The sequence below is a fragment of the Rhamphochromis sp. 'chilingali' genome, assembly GCF_963969265.1.
Source record: "Rhamphochromis sp. 'chilingali' genome assembly, chromosome: 4".
Lineage (NCBI taxonomy): Eukaryota > Metazoa > Chordata > Actinopteri > Cichliformes > Cichlidae > Rhamphochromis > Rhamphochromis sp. 'chilingali'.
This window is the reverse complement of record NC_137948.1, coordinates 8665251-8687323: the sequence shown is the minus strand read 5'-3', so window position 1 is coordinate 8687323 and position 22073 is coordinate 8665251. Positions and strand designations below refer to the sequence as shown.

Below are 22073 nucleotides of genomic sequence, written 5' to 3'. Positions count from 1 at the left end.
TTGCTGTGATGAGCTATAAAAAAAGCGGAGGCTGCACAGCTCAGCAGTTTTATTCCGTGTGGACTGTATATAGCGCTGAGATGTATTCTAAATGTTTACGAAGAATGTGTCCATTTCAAATTGCAGCGTTGACAGCTCAAGTTGACGGAGTTCATGTTTGCGGACCCTTGGTCATTCTTAGCTGCTTGACCTACATTTTTCCCACCCACTCTCCGACCATCCTGACCCTGCTTTTCACAGTGTGGCCGGATCCGTTTGGCTTCTTCGTATCGCCTTTCTGGGCACGGCACCACACTTTTCACAGAAAATCATTTTACTGTTTACCATGGCTCCAACTCTTATGCATAGCCATACTGCTGCACATACACAGCACACAGCCTGTGGCAGTGGCTCTGTCCCAGTTGTAAACAAAGCCTGTGCCAGAGCCCAAAGTTTCTGTATGTCAAGAATAACATGCGAGTCCTACAATTCACAAAAGTCTCTGAGTGGTTAATATTGCAGCTGCTCCCTTGATTGAAAGTAAGGGTGCTGGTTTGCAGAGGTGTGGACTCGAGTCACATGACTTGGACTCGACTCGAGTCATTAATTTTATGACTTTAGACTTGACTTGAAAAAATGTTCTAAGACTTGTGACTTGACTTGGACTTTTACACCAATGACTTGGGACTTGAATTGGACTTGAACCGGTTTACTTGAAAAGACTTGATATTTTACCCCAAATATAAAATTTAACATGCATATTATATGGAGATTGAAAATGTGACGTCATTCACGGGTAGAACCGCAAAGGATTCTGGGAACTCGTGGCAAGCGGTACTAGCGCACGCAGGCTTTCAATTAAAATCAGTCACACAGCGATAAAAAGAAACACAAAAATGTCAAGAAGCCGTTGTATTATTAACTGCAATAGCCGGTCGCATGACAGCCACGGGAAGCCGACGGGTAAAGAGATCGGTTGTTATCGGATTACGTCGTTGAAGAGAAATTGTTCGAGCCATGTTTCCGAAGTAACAAAGAGGCGACTGGATTGCAGCCATTCAAAGATCAAATATAACGTCCTAGAACACTCCAGCTCACAGGTTAGTCTGCTCCAAGCATTTACACGAAGGTCAGTCTGCTGTTGTAGTTAATGCGTCATTTTTCTTAACATAATTGGTGATATAGGTTACAAGCAAGTCTGGCGCTGAACAGAAATTGTCGCGCTATGCTCCTTTATTTATTGTGCATAAATAGTGAATTGTCCTGACACAATATTGCGTTTCTCCTCTGTTATTATGGTACATTGACAAAAACATATACTTTTATTCACAGGATAAAACAGGTTTTTTGTATCACTAATTGCCCAGTACGATTACAGCATACAATATTATTGTCACTGCTACATTTCTGTGATGCTACCAGAAATTATTTCCACTACTAATTAATTACCGTTGAGCTCAAAGGTTATATTAATAAACGGTTAAGGAATGTGTATTTATGAAGACGATTTGTGAGACTGGTAAACTTATGATACGTACGATGGTCTTTCGTTCTACACGGTGCATTTCAAGGTCCTGCACCCATCCGTCGGTAAACTGTACCTGGGCTTGTTGCAGTGACCGGAAGTTACTAAACTTCATGAGTGTATGCACTCACTCCAAGAACCGTATAATTATAAATATGCATATAAATATGCTAAGATGAGATAGCTGACTTCATCTAACTAGCAAATGTTGTCCAGGCTACGTTGGTGATACAGTTTTTTTTTAATGTGTATGATATTTTTGTCATGCGATTTTAAAGCTGGTCCTACAACCGCATCCAAGAATAACATGCAGCGTATCTCAGAACTGTCGGTGAAAATTATTCTTGGAGCTAAGTTTAATTGAGCTGCATTTTAAAGAGGTGCAATTTCACAATTTGTGTATATTTTCTAAGTTCACTATTTTGTATGTGTTGAGAAAAACACAGATTTTAAAATTACATGGTCTAATATTTACATTTAGCATAACTGCAACATTATTTTTTCGTTTGTTTTTTTTAAAGACTCGAAAGGACTTGAAATTCAAAGTTTCAGACTTGTGACTTGACTCGGACTTTTACACCAGTGACTTGAGACTCGACTCTGACTTGCCTGACATTACTTGAGACTTGACTTGAGACTTGAGGATAAAGACTTGAGACTTACTTGAGACTTGCAAAACAATGACTTGGTCCCACCTCTGCTGGTTTGTGAAACCACAATTTCCCTGTTTACAGATACGGGCTCTTAGCGTGACTGCGAGACAAATTTAACTGTTGTTTCATTTATAAAAAGCACACCATTAAAGACTCTGGGTTTTCACCCTGATTTGGCTTAAAGGTCCAAAATACTCTTTATTGTGTCTGTGATCCCGGTGCAGAAACCATCCTCCGCTATACGGCTTGCGCTCAAAGGAAAAGCTATATAAAAGCTATATAATGAATTTTGTGCTGTTGTGAAACTGCACACAAAGCCACAGTGGTGACAAATGATCCGTTGTACCACAGTCAGGATGTTGTGTAATTTGTTAAGTAATGTTGAAAGAGATGAAACAACCAAAATACATTTTGATCCAAATGAAAACCCTCGTCATGTCGGCCGCAAAGCCAATTAATTGTGTCCCTAGTTTAAAATAAATGTCTAAATTGCAAAACTTGCTTGAAACCAGTAAACTCAAAGAACTTTAACTGCAGCATTCTGACATTATCAGCTGCCTTTTCATTGCTTTTCCTATTATTTATTCCACAGGGCATTGCCTCTGATATTGTACGATACCTCGCCTTCTTCTCCTACTTCACAATCCAGTTGGCCCAGCTATTCCTGTGCTGTTTTGCTGACCAGCCTCCAGAGGGAAAAACCATCTCAGAAAAGGTAGGCAGAGGAGAATGTAAACCGCTTCCGTCAAGAACATCCTCTATGATTACCTAGGAACGAAAAATGCCGGAGTGGCTGTCCTGTGGTTTTCCGCTTTTGTTGTGAAGACACTTTTCACTTTTGGAGGAAATGATGTGATTCACATCCTCCTTCCTTTCACTCTCACATGTCCACTTTGGCTTCCTGTGAGAGGAGTGTGAATGACTGTGTGTGTGTGCCTGTGTGTCTGCATACCTTCAGTACTGCTCACTCACTTTGTGAGATAACATCGAGACCACTGCTAAGAGTCTGTGACCACACAACAGAAAAGCAATTACTTAATACAGATCTCACTACCCCATCAAACATGAGCTTGGTAAAACGTTGTTGAGCTCAGAATAATACGCTGATTAGGGGCAACTCACAGGTGAATGAAAATGAGCCTCTAACTTATCAAACAGACATATGATGTAATATTTCCGCAGTGGTAAACAATTGAAATAGCTGGAAAAGTCCCTTAAGAAATTGCTGGCAAGTAGCAAGGAGGTTGAGGGTGCAGAAGCCACAGTCTGGCGTGGTGGACACACCCATTTTCCTCCACCTCCTCCGCTGCTCTGCCCCACGCTCTGGTTAGAGTTACTCACAGGAAGAGGGGAGACAGAGAGTAAGAGCACTGGTAATGATGAGAGCAAACACCCCAGTGAGGGGGTGGCAGGGTGGAGGAGATGCCAAAAAGTTTGCGTGACGGGACAAACTCTGTTTTTCTGCGTGTGTATCCACTTGTTATAGTTTGTGATGACACATTTCCACTCTGTCTGCAGCAGACCTCAAAACGTCATATTCACCCTGCGCTAACACTGAGCACTATTTGTGCTGTTCTGTGGGAGTTCATGGCCTTTGGTCGTCAGACTGGACCACCTGAGTGTGCAGTGTTGTTTGCGCACATTAGCATTCTTAAACACAGCCCGCACAAGTGCACCATTCAACCATCAACCGACGGACTCTGTTAGGATGTGTATTTCTCAAAAACCCTCAAGTGGTGAGAGATTTACTGCGAAAACAACAGTGAGTCTGGTCTTTAATCTGTTGCAGAATCCCTGTCCTGTGAAAGATGCCTCTTTCCTGTCAAAGATCCTCTTCTGGTGGTTCACTGGGTAAGATGGTTCTTTAAAACCCTTTCATTTTTAGGCATCGGCTGACTCACTGCAACAACAGTTTGTGCTTGTTTACAATAATATGTTTATTCTGTTTGAATCACTTCCCGTGTTTCTTCCTCAGACTTGTCGTAAAAGGATATCGCAACCCACTGGAAGCAGGGGATCTGTGGACCCTAAGGGAGGAAGACAGATCACAAAAGATCATCTCAGATCTGGAACAGGACTGGACAGCTGAATGTGCCAAACTTCAAAAGTGAGAATTATTTAAATTTGATAAATTTTATTTGGTACTTTGGGTATTTACAGTAGTACTGCAATGCACTTTGCATATGCATCTGTATACCTCTCTAGTATGGCTGGGATTACGCTCCTTTAAGACACGTACACAAACATCTGCAGACACCACAAACACATAATTGTTCTCATTATACTACTTTCTAGTCCACTTGGAGTCTGCTCGGGGGAAGCATGTGCAGTTGGTGGACAAGTCTGTGGGGTCACCGCAAATTGGAGGGTACAATAACAGCCGTGCTGAGCCTCACATGCAGCTGCTGCTGATGAAACTTACATCATTCGTACCCTAGTGGACTCTGTGTACTAGTGGGTGCAAAATCTATAACAAAATCTGTTACAGTACTGGAACCAATAACATTATTTTAACATTAACCTGATAAACAGTCATCTTTCAAGTCCTCAAACTGCCATTCTGACTTTCTGTTGAAAATTCTTATTTAAATCCTAACCTTAGGTAACCACGTCTTTACTGGGATCATCAGCTTTATTTGTTAGATTTTAGAAGGCATCTGCTTTTACATAGTTCTCCACATCAGAAGCATGTCAAATGTCAGCATACTCCTTTAAAGAACCACATCTTCAGCTGTTTAATGTTTGATATGTATCAGGCAGCAGTTGGTGCATGAATCTGCAGCACAAAAGACAGGACACGACATGTGCAGGAAATGCACGTGTCTTGCTATTTTGACATAGGCCTGTGATCCCCTGTACTCCTCTCCTTATTGTCATAGCCAAAAATCAGTTCCATTTTATTGCAATGTGGTCAAACTTCAACATGGGGCTGGTCGAATTAATGACCCGAGCAGAGCAGAGCTGTAACTGTGGTAAATTAAAACTTGGGATGTCTCATCACCACAGGCATTTAGGGCTAAAAATAGGCCCAAAGAGAGTCATTTGAGGACAATACAATACCATAATGTCAAGACTAGAGACTCTGTGCCATTTCCAAGGCTTGTTAACACAATCCAGTGCTTTGAAAGCAGTTGTTAAGTCTAATAATTATTTCAGCAAATAATGCTTTTCTAAGCTGCCAACAAATTCAGCGGTGGCACGAAAAACAAGTGCTTTTTTAGAGTTTTACATTGGAGACTTAAAAGACAGCAGCATGTTGGTGCATCTCTAACATAGATGTCTGTAACTGTGACAATGTCTTTGCTCTTTTAGGCAGGAGAAAGCCTTAGCATCAGGTGTGGCGCTGGGAAGCCGACTGCCAGAGCAGGCTCAGCTCCTCAGGAAGTTGCAAAAGGAACAAAGCTCTGGCTTCTTCCTCCTCAGAACACTGGCACGCAAATTCGGCCCGTACTTCCTGACTGGTACTCTGTGTATCATATTCCACGATGCCTTCATGTTCGCCATCCCTCAGGTGCTAAGGTAAGAGTGCACCAGAACCTCAAATTCTGCTTTTATGAAAGACATGTGGCTTTAAGTAGATGTAGTATGAGTTGCCAATATTTGCAAATATTAAGTGTATCTCAGCCAGTACCATGAGGCCCATGAGTATTTTTTTCCATTGCTGAAAATCCCCTAGATAGCAGTTCTCTCATTTATATAATCCATAAATGTTGTGACGATTTAGCATAAAGATAGAAATGAAGTAGTCTAGTCTGATAGAAAGAGGTTTACTTAGTGCAAGAAACTGTGCCATTATATTTGGAATGAGATACTGTTGTTGAGTTCCCAAATATAGCTTTTTCACTGCTCAGTGTCCCACAAACCAAATGGCATTGAGTGTACTGTATTGAGGAAAGCTCCAGCCAGACCTTTCCAAACCTCAGCTCTGACTGAAATTACCTGGATGCACTGCAGACCAGGCTAGGGTACAATAAAGTTTTATTGTTTTACTGCTGGGAAAATTCAAGAAACAGCAGACAAAAATACAACCGTCTAAAATATCTCTTTAAATATAGAGATAGACAGATAAATAGCGTTAAGGGATTTGGTGATTTATGACAACTGCCAAACAACAACAGAAGCTGGCAGCAGTGAAAACAGGTCATGGCCGACCCGCCACCCGCCTCACCATCCCACCAGTCAGACTGGAATGTTGTTGTTGATGCAAAGCACAGAAGCAGTGGAAGTGTTAATTACGGTCATAGAGCTGTGAGCAAGAAAAGTAGACGAGACCACAGCCCTCTTTGCTCCAGTAAGGAGGACATGAGGAGAGAGAGAGGAGGCTCTAAATGGCAGAAATGCAGTTGGACCACAATAAGGGAGCCGCTGGCCAAGTGTGAGGGCAGCCTGGCCACAAGCTGAGCTCTGTTGTGCAACCTAGGCTACTTTGTGATGGCCAGTTAGCCAGCAGCCACAGCAGCGCTCAAGGACATTGGCAAAAGCACACGAAAAGAGTCAGATAATACCAGATTGAATCTGTAAAAAGAGTAAAAAACCTGTCTGTGCCTGTTTTGCTTTGCATCATTCGCAACTTTCCAGGAAAGATATAGAAACAGAGCCTCAATACAGAGGTTGAAGACAAAATTGAACATGTGCAACCATCTGAAACATTGCGATTAAGTATCTCTTTGTCCTCCTCCGTAGTCTTCTGCTGGATTTCATGAGAGATGAAGATGCACCACTGTGGAAGGGCTATTTCTACGCCACGCTAATGTTCCTCCTCTCTTGCCTTCAGTCCCTCTTCAACCATCAGTACATGTATACTTGCTTCACAGTGGGAATGAGGGTGAAGACAGCTGTCATGGGCTTGGTTTACAGGAAGGTGAGTCACTCTATATCTACGGACATGAAGCCACTAACCGACACAGACACACAACATAAATTATGTCTCAAGTGGCACAAACAAAAACCTTATCTTCTTCCAGAATGGAGTATGTGATTAGCAGTTTTACCTAAGATGAATGATTTTGTGAAATCTTTACGAGGATATTAAATTACACTGTAAACAATGCTGTCTCTTTTGTTGGCAATCCAGTCTTTGGTGATAAACAGCTCTGCCAGAAGGACTTGCACTGTGGGCGAGATTGTGAATCTGGTTTCAGCAGACACTCAGAAGCTCATGGACTTTGTGGTGTACTTTAATGCTGTGTGGCTGGCTCCGATTGAGATTGCGCTTTGTCTCTTCTTCCTCTGGCAGGTATGTTGAAATGCAGTGTTTTTACAAAGCATCCAATTCATGCACAAATGAGGCCTAACAGAGTAAGAGAAAAAAAAACAAACCTTGAAACAATCATATCCTTTCTCCTTTTTTCAGCAACTTGGCCCGTCAGCTCTGGCAGGAATTGCCACTGTCATTCTCATTTTTCCACTCAACGGATTCATTGCAAAAAAAAGAAGCAAGCTGCAGGTAAAAGCTGTTACAGGAATCCTTCACACTTTCGTTCCAGTAGCCCAGACATCTGGCACGTCAGGTCAGGGATACCACAGCTGGTTTAGATAGTGACTGAAGAGCTGTGTGGGTGTTTGGCCTGGATGGTGCATTCTCCCTTGTCCTTTTGATGTCTGGTCCATATAACATGCTTGAAAAACAATGACAGGAAAGGGTGGGCAGTAGAAAGGCATAATTTTTCATTTCTTTGGAAAAACAACAGAGGCTTCTGTAAATTTGGATGCCAGTTTAATCGAACTTAGTCTTGAATGCAGTGACCACATTCCTGGCTCTTTGTTGTTTCCTTGTTATAAAATTCACTAAAATGTAACAAGCAATAAATTCTTACTGAATTAAACAAGTTCTGTGATGTTCAAGAAAACTACTACAGCTGTAATAAGGGGAGTCAAACCCATGTTCACAAATGCATGAATCCTGTGGTCTGCTAATTGTCTATCCACTGTGCCTCAGTTCCAGCTTTGCATGCGGTCTTTTTCAAACAATACTGAGTAAAAACCCCTGTGTCTGGTCAACAGGAGATTCAAATGAAGTTCATGGATGGCCGTATCAGACTGATGAATGAGATCTTGAATGGGATAAAAATCTTGAAGTTTTATGCCTGGGAGAAGGCCTTCCTGGAGCAGGTTTTGGGCTACAGAGAAAAGGAGCTCAAGGCTCTGAAGAAGTCTCAAATTCTCTACTCCATCTCCATCGCATCTTTTAACTCCTCTTCTTTCTTGGTGAGAACAATCATTTGATAGACATTCCAATACAGAGGCTAACTCCACGATACTAACAAGCAGTCCTGCATGTCTAAAGTCTGAATAAGCCCACTGTGCTAAAGAGCTATATAGTCTGCAGTCTTGATAGTGAGGCGGTCTTGAATAAATAGACATGTAGACAAAAAAAATCTTGTAGTTTCTCAAGTACAGTAGCAATATATTAGATTTGATTGATTTGTTAGGAATTCACTTCATGACCATCCCATGATAGCACCAAATGCTAACTATAGGCTAGGAGTGTAGCTTAAACAGTAGAGAAATGTATATGCGTGTATAACAAGCAGTCAGCTGTGACTGAAGGTGATTGCTCTCAGGGGGCTAATGCTACAATGTCTCTGCTGCAGCTCATTTAATGCTTAAAATCTAAATAACAGATGCCATGAAGAACTTAGTGGTGCTGTGAATTTCCTCATCTTTACAGAAAGGAATCAGTCAAAGCCAGTAGTATCTATTGTCTCAGCCTTTTCTATCGAAAAAATACAAGAAGAATAAAGCGTACCTCATGAAATTACATTTAGGCCACAGCTCCACAGGTTCCCATTCATTCACGGCTCTTGCACCATACCTTTAAATAGTAGCATTCTACTAGTAACTAGTATTTTTCTCAGTCATGCTAACGTGTTGGCAACCACCAGGTATAACAATTATACCATCTTACCATGCCAGAAACACAAAGTAAGCTGAGACAATACAATAATTACAAGTGTTAAATCAATAAGGTTGTGTTAGATCATCAAATCATTAAGATTTATCCTCTGGAGATGTCTGAAGAGAATTTCATCTTATTCTATCAAACACCTTGCTGGAGACGCAAAAAATAAAATTATACATAAGTGGCCTTATTTTAAAGATTCAAGTCTACAGAACAATAAGACTTGGCTAGACTTAGGGTTACGTGCCACAGACAGGGCGGGGAAGTCAGAAAGTAGTATCAGACATTTAAAGCATTGCTGCTGATTTTCGTCTCGACGTGGGTTAAAGTATATTGACAATTTAGACCTGTGCAATCCTTGTTCTTAAAACTGTCTGTGCCTAAAGAGCATGCAGGGTTCTGCCCATAAAAGTAACATTTAGTGCCTTTTTTCCCCCCCAAGATTGCTTTCGCCATGTTTGGAGTCTATGTGATGCTTGATGACAAGAACGTCCTGGATGCACAGAAGGTCTTTGTCTCCATGGCGCTAATCAATATCCTGAAGACTCCACTCAGTCAGCTTCCATTTGCAATAAGCACAACCCTGCAGGTAGGTTGCATTTCTTCTCCATCCCTGATTGAGGAGATTATTTTCACAGTCCACAGTTTAACAGCACATATCGACCATTTCATTTCTGACTGTTTCAGGCTGTAGTCTCACTGAAACGTCTGGGGAAGTACCTGTGCTCAGAAGAACTGAAAATGGAGAATGTCTCAAAGGCACCACTGAGCTCTGGTAAGAACCCCACCCATATATACACTATATATATATATATATATATACACTATTACACTGAATGAATACACTTCTAATTTCCCCCAGGGATCAATAAAGTATTCTGATTCTATACTTTTCAGTTTCACAAATATCCACAGTTTGGTTCCCCATACTGCCTGAAATCACAGGCTGTCATAATCAATATAAGCATCCCACAAGATGTAGTTGTTTATAACTGTGGACTACCACAACCTTGTATGGATCATGTGCACTGTCACTTCCTGGGTCCCCAGGCTGACTGGTAGACAGGGTAATTATAGGATGTTCCCTTCAGCGGTTGAACGTAAATCACAGCATGAATTCAGACATATGATTCAGAAAGAAATAAAAAAATATACTGCACTCCTCTGTCTGTAAACTGTCAACACTTCCTAAGACAGCTTGTGAAAAAGCAGCGGCTCTGTAATTTGTATGATTAAGAAAATTCACTTGTAATTACGCCCCGGCTGCACCCTGCCGAGTAACTTCAAGGAGAAGCTTTGTTTTGAAAGTTTGTTTATCACTAAGGATGAAAGAATACATCTGTTTTCCAGTGCTCGCTGCAGGTTTTGTTCTTTTAAGTCAATCTTTTCTTTATTGTTTAGACGGAGAAGATGTGGTCATAGAAAACGGCACTTTCAGTTGGTCTGCAGAGGGTCCTCCATGTCTTAAACGGTATGTCTTAAGTATGTGTTTATATGTTTTGGAAAAAGAAGATTGAAAAAAGAAATCAACAACAGAATAAAAGATTTGAGGCTTACAGGAAAATTCACTTCTTTGTTGACAGGATCAGTGTCAGTGTACCTCGAGGCTCCCTTGTTGCTGTGGTAGGACATGTAGGCAGTGGAAAGTCCTCGTTGTTGTCCGCTATGCTTGGGGAAACGGAGAAAAGAAGTGGCCAAGTTACTGTCAAGGTACTAAGCTTGCGTTCCATAACAAGGTCTATTCATAGTTTGTGGCCAATTTGTAATAAATATTGATATTCTCGCTTTTGACTGTCTCTTCACAGGGTTCTGTGGCGTATGTTCCCCAGCAAGCCTGGATTCAGAATGCCACAGTCCAAGACAACATCATATTTGGCCGGGAAAAGCTGAAAACATGGTACCACCGTGTGCTCGAGGCCTGTGCCCTGCTCCCTGACCTGGACATCCTACCTGCTGGAGATGCTACAGAGATTGGAGAGAAGGTATTGAATACTTTGTTTAAAAAAAATGCTGCTTCATGCATATGTTGAGTCTCAGATATTTTAAACGTTTTTTCTCCATGCAGGGACTTAACCTCTCAGGCGGGCAGAAGCAGAGGGTCAGTTTGGCCAGAGCTGTCTACAGAAAGGCTGATGTATACTTGCTGGATGATCCGCTGTCTGCCGTTGATGCACATGTGGGTCAACACATCTTCGACAAAGTCATTGGACCAAAAGGAGTCCTTAGAGACAAGGTAATGCCATATAACGTCTGCAAAGTGCAGTTTATCCAGTTCAACGCAACCACAAAGACAATTGCGCCAGTTACAAGTTCTGTGCTATTGTTATCATAATATGGAAACAACCACTTTGCTGACACCTTTGTTTTCAAGAAAGCCTCAATTTAGTGTTGGATTGTGCTTACATGTCATTTTTCTGACTTGTGTGGCTTGCTATACAGACCCGCATCCTGGTGACCCATGGGATGAGCTTCCTGCCGCAGGCCGACCTCATCCTCGTCCTCGTAGATGGAGAAATCACAGAGAGTGGCTCTTACCAGGAGCTCCTCAGCCACCACGGCGCATTTGCAGACTTCATCCACACCTTTGCAAGCACAGAGAGAAAAGAGAGTGCCATACAACGAGGTGAAAAGACATTTCAGACATTAGTTTTGCTGTTTTACATTAAGACAATCTCTTAAATTCCCAGTAATAACTCAACACTATGCACACTTTTCATGTAGCTGGTTCCAGGAGGTCTAATGCTCGCCTCAGTATGGTCGACTTCATGCCATTCTCCAGAGATCTCTCACAGGAGCAGCTCATTGGGTACATTGACAAATGCATCACTCCTCATTCTCATATTTGGAATATAAACCATACTTTTTTATGAAACTGACCTCTGACCTCTCCTTAGGGGTGACACCACTAATACAAACCTGCAGAATATGGAGCCTGTTTCTGAAACAGACCAGGAACAAGTACCAGAGGACTTGGGAAAGCTCACTGAAGTTGACAAGGCACGCACTGGAAGAGTAAGTCTGAAAAAGGCCTAAAATTAGGTGTCAGTGCCACTCCCTACCATGCTCTGCAGTTTCCCTCAACTCTGCTTAGCTTGCCAATATATTTCAAATCATTGTTGTTATTTTAGATTGTGCAAGTCTAATGTTTTGGTAGACAGTCACTCCCCTTATGTTATTTTTGGCTAAAACAAGAAGCCATCTTCAATGAAAAGCAATTTTACATGACATGTGCCCAGCACCAAACGGCAAACAGATACACAGCAGTAAAGTTAAACACATGGTCATGGCAGACACATTGTTCTGGTTGTGTCTGCAAAAATAGTTATTGCTGGTTTAATAATTATGAATAAAATTGTTTTATTATCTCTGATCTGGACTTGGATAAATGGAGGGAATGGATGTGAAGATAGTTCTCTTATTCCTGCTGCTTTTTATCTGTTTGTAACAGGTCAGGTTGGATATGTACAAGAAGTACTTCAAGACAATCGGTTTGGCCATCATCATTCCCATCGTCTTCCTGTACGCCTTCCAGCAGGGCGCTTCGTTGGCTTACAACTACTGGCTCAGCAAGTGGGCCGATGATCCTGTTGTTAACGGCACCCAAATTGATACAGACCTGAAACTGACTGTCTTTGGGGCCCTTGGGTTTGTGCAGGGTGAGTTAGTGGGTTTAATTCAAATGATGCTTCAAATGATTCAAACAATTTAACTTCGTTTGGACATAACAAACACTCATTCTCCCTTCCCTTCAGGTGTTGCTATCTTTGGTACGACTGTTGCCATCTCTATCTGCGGGATCATCGCCTCTCGCCACTTGCACATGGACCTCCTGAACAACGTGCTGCACTCTCCAATGTCTTTTTTTGAGTCCACGCCAAGTGGCAACCTCCTGAACCGCTTTGCTAAGGAGATTGACGCTATTGACTGTATGGTCCCTGAAGGCTTGAAGATGATGCTAAGCTACGTCTTCAAGCTCATGGAGGTCTGCATCATCGTGTTGATGGCTACACCCTTTGCAGCCGTGATCATCCTGCCTCTCGCTTTCCTCTATGCCTTTGTCCAGGTATATTTTCTCCCCAAAATATAAACTCTCCACTCTGATCTTTAGTTTCTTATTTGAGATGATGCTGTTGAATGTTGCTTAGCAAGAGCTGGGTTCCATTTCTGTATGTTATTGGAAAGTTCTGGGCTCCAAAACCAAACCTGCTGATTTTGCCATCCACTTGAATTTTGTTCCCCCACCTGCTGACATGGACTTTGAATGCATTCACTCTGAGTTATGGGAAAGCCCTGAGTGTTCCCACTTGTTTCATTCATTAAAGATGGTGTTTTACTTTTCCACTGTGGCCAACAGAGCTTCTACGTTGCCACATCCTGTCAGCTGCGCAGGCTGGAAGCTGTGAGCCGCTCGCCCATCTATACCCATTTCAATGAGACGGTGCAAGGCGCCAGCGTCATCCGAGCCTTCGGAGAGCAGTCCAGGTTCATTCTGCAGGCTAATGAGAGGGTTGACTTCAATCAGACCTCCTACTTCCCTCGATTTGTGGCCACCCGGTGAGAGGATATGCAATCATTATAAAGTGCCTTAGCTTTATTCATATTCCATTTGCTCACTTAGCAGTTGATGAGGGTTGGATAAGGTTTATAACATTAAGAATTGTGGTTGATTTATGAGATAACAATGTTATTAATGATATTAATGATAACACTGATATCTACAGGTGGCTGGCAGTCAATCTGGAGTTTGTTGGTAATGGTGTGGTCTTAGCTGCTGCCATTCTGTCTGTGATGGGGAAAAGCACCTTGAGCCCAGGCATTGTTGGTCTGGCTGTGTCACATTCTCTCCAGGTAATACAGTCTACCCACAGTCACGTTGTTATACTGTTATCCAAGTAGCCACCTTATTACCACCAGAAACACAGTATATATTCTTTGATCACACAGCTACAGAATGAGGCATTTGGGAGTTAAACTAGAAAAAGTGAAAATTGCATTGTTTTTATTTCTATCCGGAAATGCATCGCATTTCAGGAGAAGTAAAAGCCTTTTCACTAAATATTGCAGGTGACTGGAATCCTGAGCTGGATTGTGCGATCTTGGACTGATGTGGAAAACAACATTGTTTCCGTTGAGAGAGTGAACGAGTACGCTGACACTCCTAAAGAGGTCATTATTCCCACCGCACACACACGTACACCAATCACTGCTTAGGACAATAAACTGTACTAGAGGAGGGCTTTTGTTTCTCTACTTATCCTTCCTTATTGGCTCATACAGGCCAGTTGGAGTATAGAGAGCAGCTCACTACCCCAGGCCTGGCCCCAGAACGGTACTATAGAGTTCCAGGACTACGGACTGCAGTACCGTAAAGGCCTTGAGTTGGCTCTGAAAGGAATTACTTTGCATATTCATGAGCGAGAGAAGGTAATTCATTTTGTGTGATATTAAAAGTGTTCATCGCCTTGATTTAAACTGCATAATTATCTAAAAAATCATTTCTAAAACCTAATTTTTTTCAGGTCGGAATTGTGGGTAGAACTGGAGCAGGAAAATCCTCACTTGCCCTGGGAATCTTTAGGATCTTAGAGGCAGCAAAGGGAAAGATCTTTATCGATGGAGTCGACATTGCTGACATTGGACTCCATGACCTCAGATCGCGCATTACTATCATTCCTCAGGTATAATAACTCTTATTGAGATCTGGCTTTCATCACATTAAAAAAATGATTAGTGATTATATTATTAATTTAGACATTTCGGTGATGAATAAAATCTCTGTCCTCTCTCACAGGATCCTGTGCTGTTCTCAGGCTCCCTCCGGATGAACCTTGACCCTTTTGATACCTACACAGATGAGGAAGTGTGGAGTTCACTGGAACTTGCTCACCTCAAAAACTTTGTATCTAATCTGCCTGACAAACTTAACCATGAATGCACAGAGGGAGGAGAAAACCTCAGGTACACATAAGCTCACCAATATGACACGCAGTAGCGTACAGTAGCGTCTACTCCAGCACCACGTTTAGTATGATATTCTAATCTTCCCTTCTCTTCCTTGGTATACGTAGTCTGGGTCAGCGTCAGCTCGTATGCTTAGCCAGAGCCTTGTTGCGGAAAACCAAAATCTTGGTTTTGGATGAGGCAACAGCTGCTGTGGATCTGGAGACCGACACACTCATCCAGTCAACAATCCGCACACAGTTTGAGGACTGCACTGTGCTGACCATTGCTCACCGCCTTAATACCATCATGGACTACACCAGGTATATTAATGTTCATTGTCTATTTAGTGAATCGACAAAAAAGTAATGGTGACAATTTTAAGAATTCATTAAGTGACTGAGGCTAGGTAAAGATCCCACATTAGATGATCCCAGCTTCTGGAATATTGCTGCTTTTATCCATTTCTTGTCACAGTCCAAAAGTCTGTGAAAAGAGAGGACTCTGGACACTAACATGTAAAGGGCATTTGTTATTAGAAGAAAAAAAACTGTTTTTATTTACCATTTCAAAGACAGTAAATTGTGGGAATGGTTCTAAAGAAATATATTCTTTCTTGTAGCCCTATAAACAAACTTGTTAATATTAACTTTTGCCTAAACCAGTAGTATCTATGCAGTTTGTGGAGTCAAAGAGTCAAATCCAGGTGTAACATGGTCACTAGTGACATGCATTGTTTTTGCATTATTTAACTGCACTAACTTAATCAATGAATTGTTAACTTATATTCTGTCATTTGTAGATACGAATTAACATACAGAGGAAAGATCTGTTTGTAAAAACTGCTTTAAAAATGGATCTGACTCTTGCTGCCTGTGGATCTGAATGAGAAACAGCTAGATTATTTGTTGGACTATGCAAAAGTGTTTGAGGTCAGACTCTCTATGTGATGCAGGCATGTTATATGCTAGTAGAGTGTTATGCTATATCCAGATACAGCAAAGGAAATGATGACATGTGAGATGACGAATACAGATGTGCTTTGCAATATTTGCTTGTACTGCACAGCTTTATTACACACCTATATGTTGCATATAAACAATATACTTTCTTTCTTGCTGCTTCGCAGAGTTATCGTCATGGACAGAGGCCACATTTCTGAGATGGACTCTCCAGCCAACCTCATCTCACAGAGGGGGCAGTTCTATCGAATGTGTCGGGAAGCTGGACTGGTCTAGGTCTCCGCTGGGCTTTGGCCATAGAACTGATGACCTGGTGTACAGATGTGGCACCTTATGCTTATGGCTCTCCAACACACATTAATCTGGGCCATTCCAAGCTTTGTGGCAGCTCCAAAGACCTCTCCGTGAGGGCATTGTCGATGAATCTCAAAAGCATTTGTTGGTTTTTAACAGACAGACACACTGTCCCAAGTCAGGAAAAGACATTGTTAACCTCAGAGGATGAAAACTATACAGGAATGCTATACTGGATATTTGAGTCTCACTACAAATGTTGTATTTCGATTAATGGAGTCAGTTTATTCCATAAAAAGGATTAAGCCAAAGGCTGGAATGAAAGGGTAACACAAATCTTAAGGATTTTCATTCTCTTTAAGAATGGAAGCTATATTATTTTTGTAGTTTTATAAGTGTGTATTTTTTTATGTTTTCTCAGGCTTAAATATGGATGTTTACTCACTCTTTTTTTTAGCCTTGTATAGAAAGAAGAGGCAATTTTATAATTTTAAAATGATAGAAGTCTTATTTTGTCTTCTTGTCTCAGAAAGTGGGTCAGGAAATTCTCTGACACACTAACCTTCAAAAGGTTCACTTTGGCAAAGGATGGGCAAATGAGGTTTGTACTGCATTCAAAATCTGAGCTTGGGGCAGCCAATTTGGAGTTTTTATATGTCAGGGAAAATGAGGAAAACATTGAAATGAGCCAACACATTAGCAATCGTCCAACTATGTTGTGGCCATTGTTTATTTCTGTCAAAGTAAACACATAAAACTGTCAATAGAGTCCTTTCTGGTCAGATTTAACCTGACACCGGTAGTGAAAACCACCATGAATGAAGAGAATGCCTCATGAAAAGAATGGTGATAAATCTCTGTGTGATTGTCTCTCAGCGTCTACCACACAGACCAGGCCATACACACACGGAGAAGATAAAAATCAGTGTTTGTTTGTTTTATTTTTTATGGTGCTGACATGTTGATTTTACTCTCTATTCAAAGAATGAACCCTATGAACTTTTCAAGGAGAAGAAGCATTTACTGTTTTGTCTTACTGGTTTAGACAATATATTCTAAGAGAAACCCAAGTTTTTATTTATACCATTTGACAAAATGTATTAAGTGTCCTTAAAATTATGAGGATTATGTTATATTTATACTTTTTATAACAAGCTTGATCATTTTCACTGACCTTTTACTGTTAATGGCTTTTGTTCCATACATCATGCTGGAAAATAAAATTTATTTGACTCAATGGTTATGTCTGGCTTTGCATTCGTAAGTATATAATGGTAGGTGCTTTCACAACCAAGTGAACGCAGATTGAAGAAGTGCTACAGAGCAATTAAGGCAACTTAAAATAATCACAGGATGGTGTCGAATGAGATTATATCTATGTATTTATATCAAATAATATTATGCCCCACTGACTTCATCATTTTAAAAAAAAGACACATTTCAAGTAAAAACCAAGTATTTCCTAATAATTATATTTTGAAAGAGTGAGGCAAAAATGCCTGACTCTATTTCATTTAGGACTGTTTCTTTAAACAAGACTTTTGCCTCCTCATGTGTCAAGTTCTGTATGTAGTTTAATCCACATCCACATTTTTGTGTCAGAGCCTGTGCACAGCTCATTCAATGTGAGATTTACTGTGGTTTGTTGCATGTAACCAGAGCTGAGTTTATAAAAACCAGGGAAAGGTGCATGTAAAATATAAATTCACACAAAACTTAGTTTAAGTTACCAAACTCAATCACTAGGTGGCAGACAGCTATGAAGCTGTTATCCAAGCTATGAAGCACAATAGCTGTTCGTTTACACCAATGACTGCAGAATGACTGTTTTGTCCTTCCAGTTACTGTTTTCTGCAGTCATGATGGGTAACCACGGGACAACAAACCCAGGAACACACAGGACTTAAATACAAAGAGTGATAATGAGGGAATCAGACACAGGAGGGGAGCACTGCAGGGAGCAATCGTACATCACAAGGAGTGGAGGAAGCAAAACTGAAAACATTAACAAAGGACGCAAGACTATCAACGTGAAAGGCACGGAGATGCGGACTTGACAGGGACACACGTCTGATGGGAGACAGAGCAAACATGGAGAACAGGGAGACTTCACTGTCTATGGAGAGAAGAGGAGATGAATAAACACATAGACAAGGGTGACTCGACATGAAACGAGGAACACAGGAACGGCACAGAGAAAACACGGAGACAGACTATACACAGCCTAAGATAAACACTGAGGGAGGGAGAACTACAGTCAATAAGAGCCTAAGACATAAAAGAGAGTCAAAACTGTGAATAACACTCAAAGAATATTGTAACCCAACCAGTGCAACCAGTGCAGGGGCAGAGTCCCTACAGCCCGGACTCTGCGTTGTGTAATTTTGTGTTGGATTGGGGTGTACAGAGTAGGGGTGGGTTTTGATTATCGATTTATCGATTAAAATTGATTCTAGCTTGGATAACGTGATATCATTCATTAAAATCCTGAATTGATTTTTTAAATATAAAATTACTTTGCCCGAAACACCAGAATATCAGGTTAAACCTCACAAAATTTCAACAACCACCAAACAGCTAAAACAGTAAACGAGAGCATCAAAACAAAACGCATGTTAGCTTGAAAAGTTAACAAATTGACAACAGCTTAAGGAAAACAAGTATTAACTGTAATAAAATGGTAAAACATAATAATAACCCTTTTTTGCACGCACGAGATCGGGGTCGGATCAAATAATAGGCGTGCACTATTAACACCGAAAACATGGTCGGTTTTGAGTTTTGCGCATGCGCAGTAACAACAAGTAGGACAGCTTGATAGGTAGGATGTTTTGTCAGAATACCTGCAATGTAGCATCATGATGCTAACGGAGTTCTGGCTAAAACCACTAACTCTGGATACGAGCGTCACACTGCAACTGCTGCGGGCGGACGGGACGAGAGAGGAAAACCAACACTAATAAGAGGAAGGGGGGGAGGGGATGACAGATGGTGTAACCCTGGACACATCACTGTGAAAGAAATACTGTGTAGCAGAAACATTGAGCTGTTAGCCATTAGCATGCCTCCGTACTACCTCCCCAGGGATGTTATCACGATAACAGAGTATGTCCTCCCCTTGGCCAACGTGGATGCAGCCTGTGACTCTCTCCACTCTGTGGTCAGCAGACTGCAAATGCAATCTCTGAGAGCCCTTCTTCTAATATCAGGGGACTTTAATCATGTCTCACTGGACTTGGACATTGGACATGCCCAACCAGAGACAATAAAACACTAGACTTACTGTAGGCCAATGCAGAAGGGCATAAAGTTCATCTCTCCCTCCCCTGAGCTGCAGAGATGGTCAGAGGAGAGCGAGCAGGCTCTTAAGGACTGTTTTGAGTCTACTATGTGGGAGGTGATCTGTGACGACCACAGTGAGGACACTGACAGCCTTGTGACATGCATTACGGACTATATTAACTTCTGTGTGGATAACACTGCACCCACCAGGATTGTGCGGTGTTTCTCCAACAACAAGCCTTGGATTACCCCAGAAATTAAAGCCCTCCTCAAGCAGATGAGGAGATCCTTCAAATCTAGAGACAAGAAGGAGTTGAAAAGGGTGCAGAGAGAGCTGAGAGGACTGATAAGGAATGGGTAGGACAGCTACAGGCAGAAGACTGAGAACCAGCTTCAGCAAAACAACAAAGTCTAGAGAGGCCTTAGAACCATCTCAAGCCACAAAGATCAGAACCCTCTGCCCGTGGGGGATGTGAGGTGGGCAAATGAACTGAATCAGTTCTTTAATAACAGGTTTGATTCATCCATGAGGCAGTCTTCAACATTGGCTGCAGACTCACACACCCCCACTGCTGCTGTTCCACCCCTGACACCTCAGACACTTCACACCTCCTCTACTCACCCTGCTCACTACTCCCCACCCCCAACAACAGTTCCAATACACATTCAACACAAGGCTTCAGCCTGTCTCTCTCAAACACCCAGGTTAGGAGGGAAATGAGAATTAAAGCCAAGAAGGCAGCGGGTCCAGATGGCATCAGCTCAGGTCGTCAGGTCCTGCGGAGGCAAACTGTGTGGGGTGATGGAGCACATCTTCAACCTGAGCCTGAGACTGGGGAGAGTCCCACAGCTCTGGAAAACCTCCTGTGTTGTACCAGTGCCAAAGACTCCACGTCCAAAAGACCTCAACAGCTACAGGCTGGTGGCTCTGACATCCGACCTGATGAAGACCCTGGAGCGGCTGGTCCTGGATCAGCTTCGGCCCCTGGTGAGCTCATCACTTCAGTTTGCCTATCAGCCTGGCATTGGAGTGTATGATGCCGTCATTCACCTCCTACATTGTTTCCTCTCTCACCTGGAGAGCGCTGGGAGCACTGTGAGAATCATGTTCTTAGATTTCTTTAATGCCTTTAACGCCATTCTTCCCACAGTTCTGAAGGACAAGCTGGAGAACACAGGAGTGGACCATCACCTCACTACATGGATACTGGACTACTTCACCGATTGACCACAGTATGTGAGAACTCAGGGCTGTGTGTCAGACAGGGTTGTCTGCAGTACAGGGGCCCCATGGGGAATGGTTCTGGCTCCGTTCCTCTTCACCATCTACCGTACACTGCAAACTTCTCCCAAAAATCCACCCAGTGCCTCCTTCAGCAGTTATCTGATGACTCTGCAATAGTCAGACTCATCACTGATAGGGATGACAAAGAGTACAGAGAACTGACCAATGACTTTGTGGACTGGTGCCAGCAGAACTGCCACCAGATCAACACTAATAAAACCAAGGAGCTGGTGTCAGACTTCCGCAGGCACAAACATCCTCCACTGCAACCGCTAAGCATCCAAGGTATGGCCATTGAGGCTGTGGACAGCTACTGGTACCTTGGTGTTTATCTGAACAATAATTCAGACGCCCTCTACAGAAGAGGGCAGACAAATGGTCAAAATTAGGCGAATCTACAGTGCATTTCCAGCTCAACAGCGACACCCTGTGACGTATTCAAGTCACTACCTTACAATATTAAACCAAAAACACAAACACTATGTCCTATGGGCTCAAAATGTGGTCATACAAGTACAAAATATTTATGACCACATTTTGAGCCCATACTATGTCACCCAGTAAATATTCTGTTCTATTTACTGGGGACATTTCATTCTTGCATGTACCAACTTCCTGTTTGTCATTCATAGTAAAATAAAAATGCACAACTTAATGTCAGCACTTGTGTCATCACTAGGGCTGGGTATCGTCACTGATTTCTAGAATCGATTCAATTCCGATTCACAAGGTCCCGAATCGATTCGATCCACGATTCGATTTAATTCGATTCGATTTAAATCTGGGAAATTTTGACAGTCAGAGATATAATTCAGATCAGGACATTTACATATTTTTGTATCTATAAAAAGGAAGCTGACACTCTCAAGACTTTATCCAAGGTGTGAGCATCACAGCAGATGCCTTTGTGTCAAAGTAGCTGAAGATAAAACACAGAAAAACATGTAGGTGATTTTCCTGGCCTGGGATTTTATAAAAATATTCTGCAGTACATCAAAAACGAAAGAAAACCATTAATTAATCAACATTACCTCTGACGTTACAGCGGTTTTATTAGAGACACGGCTAAGCATTTTGCATTTTGAATAATTTTAAAAAGTTTCAATTTGTTCAGTATTGAACAGCAGAAATGAGGTTTTCTTTTCGGAAGAATGTAAAAGGGGAAAAAACAGCGGCCGACAGCGCTGTAAGCAACAGTAGACTTGTGTAACAAGCAAGCGAATAATGAAGAAAGCAAAACTGTTCGAGAGAG

At 41.9% G+C, this 22073-nt stretch overlaps 2 protein-coding genes across 4 annotated transcripts in view; both read left to right on the top strand.

Annotated features, from left to right (window-relative positions):
* Positions 1-17519, top strand: part of abcc6a (ATP-binding cassette, sub-family C (CFTR/MRP), member 6a) — a 30644-nt gene extending 13125 nt beyond the window's left edge. For 2 of the 3 annotated variants that reach the window (XM_080881586.1, XM_080881585.1), the window contains 27 exons: positions 2750-2872; positions 3947-4008; positions 4133-4264; positions 5470-5676; positions 6841-7018; positions 7232-7393; positions 7511-7603; positions 8161-8364; positions 9501-9647; positions 9746-9833; positions 10460-10529; positions 10642-10768; positions 10864-11040; positions 11124-11291; positions 11498-11681; positions 11780-11864; positions 11953-12070; positions 12507-12714; positions 12811-13121; positions 13413-13612; positions 13780-13906; positions 14123-14224; positions 14336-14482; positions 14578-14736; positions 14850-15016; positions 15127-15321; positions 16128-17519. In XM_080881586.1, the coding sequence (XP_080737712.1) occupies positions 2750-2872; positions 3947-4008; positions 4133-4264; positions 5470-5676; positions 6841-7018; positions 7232-7393; positions 7511-7603; positions 8161-8364; positions 9501-9647; positions 9746-9833; positions 10460-10529; positions 10642-10768; positions 10864-11040; positions 11124-11291; positions 11498-11681; positions 11780-11864; positions 11953-12070; positions 12507-12714; positions 12811-13121; positions 13413-13612; positions 13780-13906; positions 14123-14224; positions 14336-14482; positions 14578-14736; positions 14850-15016; positions 15127-15321; positions 16128-16236 (4050 nt within the window). In that variant the 3' untranslated portion in view covers positions 16237-17519. Of the gene's footprint in view, positions 1-579; positions 1080-2749; positions 2873-3946; positions 4009-4132; positions 4265-5469; positions 5677-6840; positions 7019-7231; positions 7394-7510; positions 7604-8160; positions 8365-9500; positions 9648-9745; positions 9834-10459; positions 10530-10641; positions 10769-10863; positions 11041-11123; positions 11292-11497; positions 11682-11779; positions 11865-11952; positions 12071-12506; positions 12715-12810; positions 13122-13412; positions 13613-13779; positions 13907-14122; positions 14225-14335; positions 14483-14577; positions 14737-14849; positions 15017-15126; positions 15322-16127 lie in introns of those variants that run through there. The other variant, XM_080881587.1, reaches the window with a different exon arrangement.
* Positions 17520-17885: 366 nt separating this feature from the next.
* On the top strand, positions 17886-21435 carry LOC308396360 (uncharacterized protein). Its single transcript, XM_080881589.1, has 2 exons — positions 17886-20524; positions 20688-21435. The coding sequence occupies exons 1-2, from the start codon at positions 20254-20256 to the stop codon at positions 20762-20764; spliced, it is 348 nt and encodes a 115-aa protein (XP_080737715.1). The 5' UTR covers positions 17886-20253; the 3' UTR covers positions 20765-21435.
* The last annotated feature ends 638 nt before the right edge of the window (positions 21436-22073 follow it).